Source organism: Pterocles gutturalis, unplaced genomic scaffold (genome assembly GCF_000699245.1).
Source record: "Pterocles gutturalis isolate BGI_N339 unplaced genomic scaffold, ASM69924v1 scaffold13524, whole genome shotgun sequence".
Taxonomy (NCBI): Eukaryota; Metazoa; Chordata; class Aves; order Pterocliformes; family Pteroclidae; genus Pterocles; species Pterocles gutturalis.
In genome coordinates, this window is record NW_010130823.1 from 4,552 (window position 1) to 7,516 (window position 2,965).

A 2,965-nucleotide genomic window follows, 5' to 3' on the forward strand; every position below is an offset into this window, starting at 1 on the left:
AGACCAGATTTATTTAAGGCTTCTGCATCGTCATTTGGCAAGGAACACAATTAGTACCACGCAGCTGGCTTTAACACATCTATGGGAGAGCTCCTTCAAGCCTTTGTTTTGAAAGCAAAATCAACTACATCCAACTGAACTATGTTCCTCTGAAAGAGAAATATGTTTTCCTGGAACTGAATCCCTTTGGGTTTACCCTGGGCATCTAATGATCATTTCCTGACATGTTCTAATTACCGCTTTACTCCTCGAGATACTCAGGGCTTCTGCAATACTGTTTCACATCAGTAAAAATCATTTGCAATAGTTATTTTACAGACTTCAATGGGAGTTTTGACCACTCAGGAATTTTTGAGTGCTGTGAATATATTCCAGTGTTTCAGGTTTGTACCACGTGCTCTAGCAGAAGCAAAACACAACAAGTGGGGGTGGGACATGCAGAATATATCAAAAACGGGGCTTTACACCCAAAGCAGTCTGTCAGCGTTTGGCTCAGGTGTGTTGCTAAAGGCAGGCTGGGCGTTACGGCGCGTTCAGTCTCCAGCTTTTCATTCCTGTCATTTAGCATGTCAAAAACTGCCTAAAAAACAATTTCCTATGCTTCATGGTTCCTTGTTAAGTATCAATAACTTTCTGTATCTGAATGGGAGAGATTATCAGGTCATTCTGTAAAGGATCCAAAGGATCCATCCCCCCTGCTGAGATGCGGTGGCTGGGAAAAGCCCTCTCCAGGTGCTCAAGCCACCACACAGGTCCTGGAGAAGCTGGGCACAGAAACTCCTTCCAAGGCTGGATGGTCACTGGATTTCAAGGTTAATGCCAAAATTGTCAGGTTAAAAGTCCTGACAGGTTTCTTCTACATCAAGGCCAAACAAGTGCAAATTTCTGACAAATGTGAAAATAATGAATCAGCTTTGATTTTGTTTCTAGGCAGTTCCTCTTCCATGTTCTGATGCCTTCTTCCCCTAAAAGTACTGCACGAGAAGTGTTCTTAACCAAAAGGTTTCAAACTGTACGAAGGAACACATGGTTAGGTAAAGGGCGGCAGGAACCTGCCAACTGTGAAACCAAAGGTCGCATCGGAATTCTGCAAACGGAATTCCAGCCTGGCGTGTTTTCCTCGCTGACCCACATGAGCTCCGGCATCCCAGTCACCTCCCCTAAGTCTTACCAGGGACCGTGTAGCAGCATCTCTGCTCTCTGCTAACCTTTCGTGCCATTTTGCAGACTCTTAGCTTCTGACCCCTCCCAGCTGAGCGAAGATGACCTCCCCAGTGACTTACAGTCCTTGTCGTGGCTGACATCTGTTGATGTTCCTCGGTTACAACAGATGGCCAGTGGAAGAATGGATTTTAGCCTCGGTGCCCCGAATGCGATGCTGCAGCAGACAGGTAAGCTGTTGGGATGTTAAATAACCGCTCTTTAGACGACACAGCCTACCGCCTGCCTCCTTTCCTCCTGCCAGAGGCTAGCTCTCCTTTTAGCAGATTCCTTTGAAGTGCATCACATTTTGCTTCCTGCCAGAGGACCTGGAGCCGGTTGTCTCCTGAAGAGGCTCTTGCTGACACATTTCCTTCAGGTCGTAGGGACCGCTTGGCTTTTCTGCTCAGGGTAGTTGCTGGTGCCTTGTTGCATGAACTTGGGCCAAAGTATTTCAGATTCACATTTCAACAGCTTTGAAATTAGGCAATTAGTCTTGTTTTTTTCAACACTGGTAAAATTAAGAGCATCTTATTTACCCCAGACCTGTCTGCTTCATAGAGACTCACAGCGTACGTTCATTGAACTCCTGTCTTTCCTTTGCAAACATCCTTTAGGACGTTCCCTACGGTATTCTGCTGAGAGAGCTCGGTGTGTCATCGTGCTCACTTTAGAGCAGAAATCCTTCTGGAGTACAGATAAATAGTGCTGAATAAGTTGGTTTTTTTCTTTTGTAAGATCCCGTGTCTGTAACACCACCGTGGACTGTTAAACAGCTATCATCTTTCATTCCCTGCATAACGAGTTTTAGAAGCAGCTGACGACATCTTCGCAATTTGTGCAATGCTCGGGGTTCTTTTAGGCTGGAAAGCCACTGAGAGGTGTGATTATCCACTCCAGAGCTTAGCTGCGTTCAACTGCGTCTTAAAAATAAGTGTCAGCTCTCTTTTCTGAAGTGTACTTTCATGCGAACATTCCCTGCCTTTGCTCTCTCCTAACCAGGTCCCGTAGCCAGCAACCTGCACTCGACAGGAGCACCTGGAGCAATGATCCACGTCCAGGCCAGCCTGCCACAGGGAATCCTGGGGCTGAATTCTATTTCCACACACGGAGCAAATGTAAGAGCTGTCCTCAGTGACTTATTATTGCAACATTTCTCAGGAAAAGACATCGGTAATTTCAAGACTGACACGTTTGTTGTCTTTATCTCAGCAGATGAGCCAGTACGCTGTAGGTGGGCAGCCGTCTCCCAGTTTACAAACACAGCAACAGCTCTTTCCTCCTCCTCACTCACAGCAAGTGTTTGCCCTGGCACAGACCACACAGCAGGTACTGTCACTTCCCTGGGGTCTACGTCTTGAAGTACCTGCAAAGATCATATCTAGAATGCTCTTAAAAGAAAAACAGCAATATAACCCGAAACCTACATATCTACAGCCATTTTGCATCCAACATTTTCCTTCTTCTCCTTGTGCATAGTGTAACCCAGCAGCAATGTACAACACATCCTACGGAACTCAGCCGCACTATTCCCAGCCCCGCCTGGCTCCTCACTCTGTCCAAGAGCTGCACCCAAAGCATTACCCCAAACCCATCTACTCGTACAGGTGAGCGGAGAGCAGAACAGCCCCTTGCCTACAGCCTGCCTTGGGGTGACTGTAACTCCACAGGTGGGGCAGTGGGGGAGTATTTGATTCCTTTGGAAGGGAACAAAAATCCTGTCATCCACCCCAGAGCCTGGGGAAGCTGCCCCTGGGGGACAGCA

At 47.0% G+C, this 2,965-nt stretch overlaps 1 protein-coding gene across 1 annotated transcript in view; it reads left to right on the forward strand.

Moving 5' to 3' along the window:
* Positions 1–1,227: 1,227 nt before the first annotated feature.
* The window catches only part of FOXN4 (forkhead box N4), a gene marked incomplete at its 5' end in the record, with an annotated part of 3,849 nt that continues 2,111 nt past the window's right edge, over positions 1,228–2,965 (forward strand). The window contains 4 exons of the mRNA XM_010080366.1: positions 1,228–1,391; positions 2,203–2,318; positions 2,416–2,529; positions 2,680–2,807. Of these exons, the coding sequence (XP_010078668.1) occupies positions 1,228–1,391; positions 2,203–2,318; positions 2,416–2,529; positions 2,680–2,807 (522 nt within the window). The remainder of the gene's footprint in view (positions 1,392–2,202; positions 2,319–2,415; positions 2,530–2,679; positions 2,808–2,965) is intronic.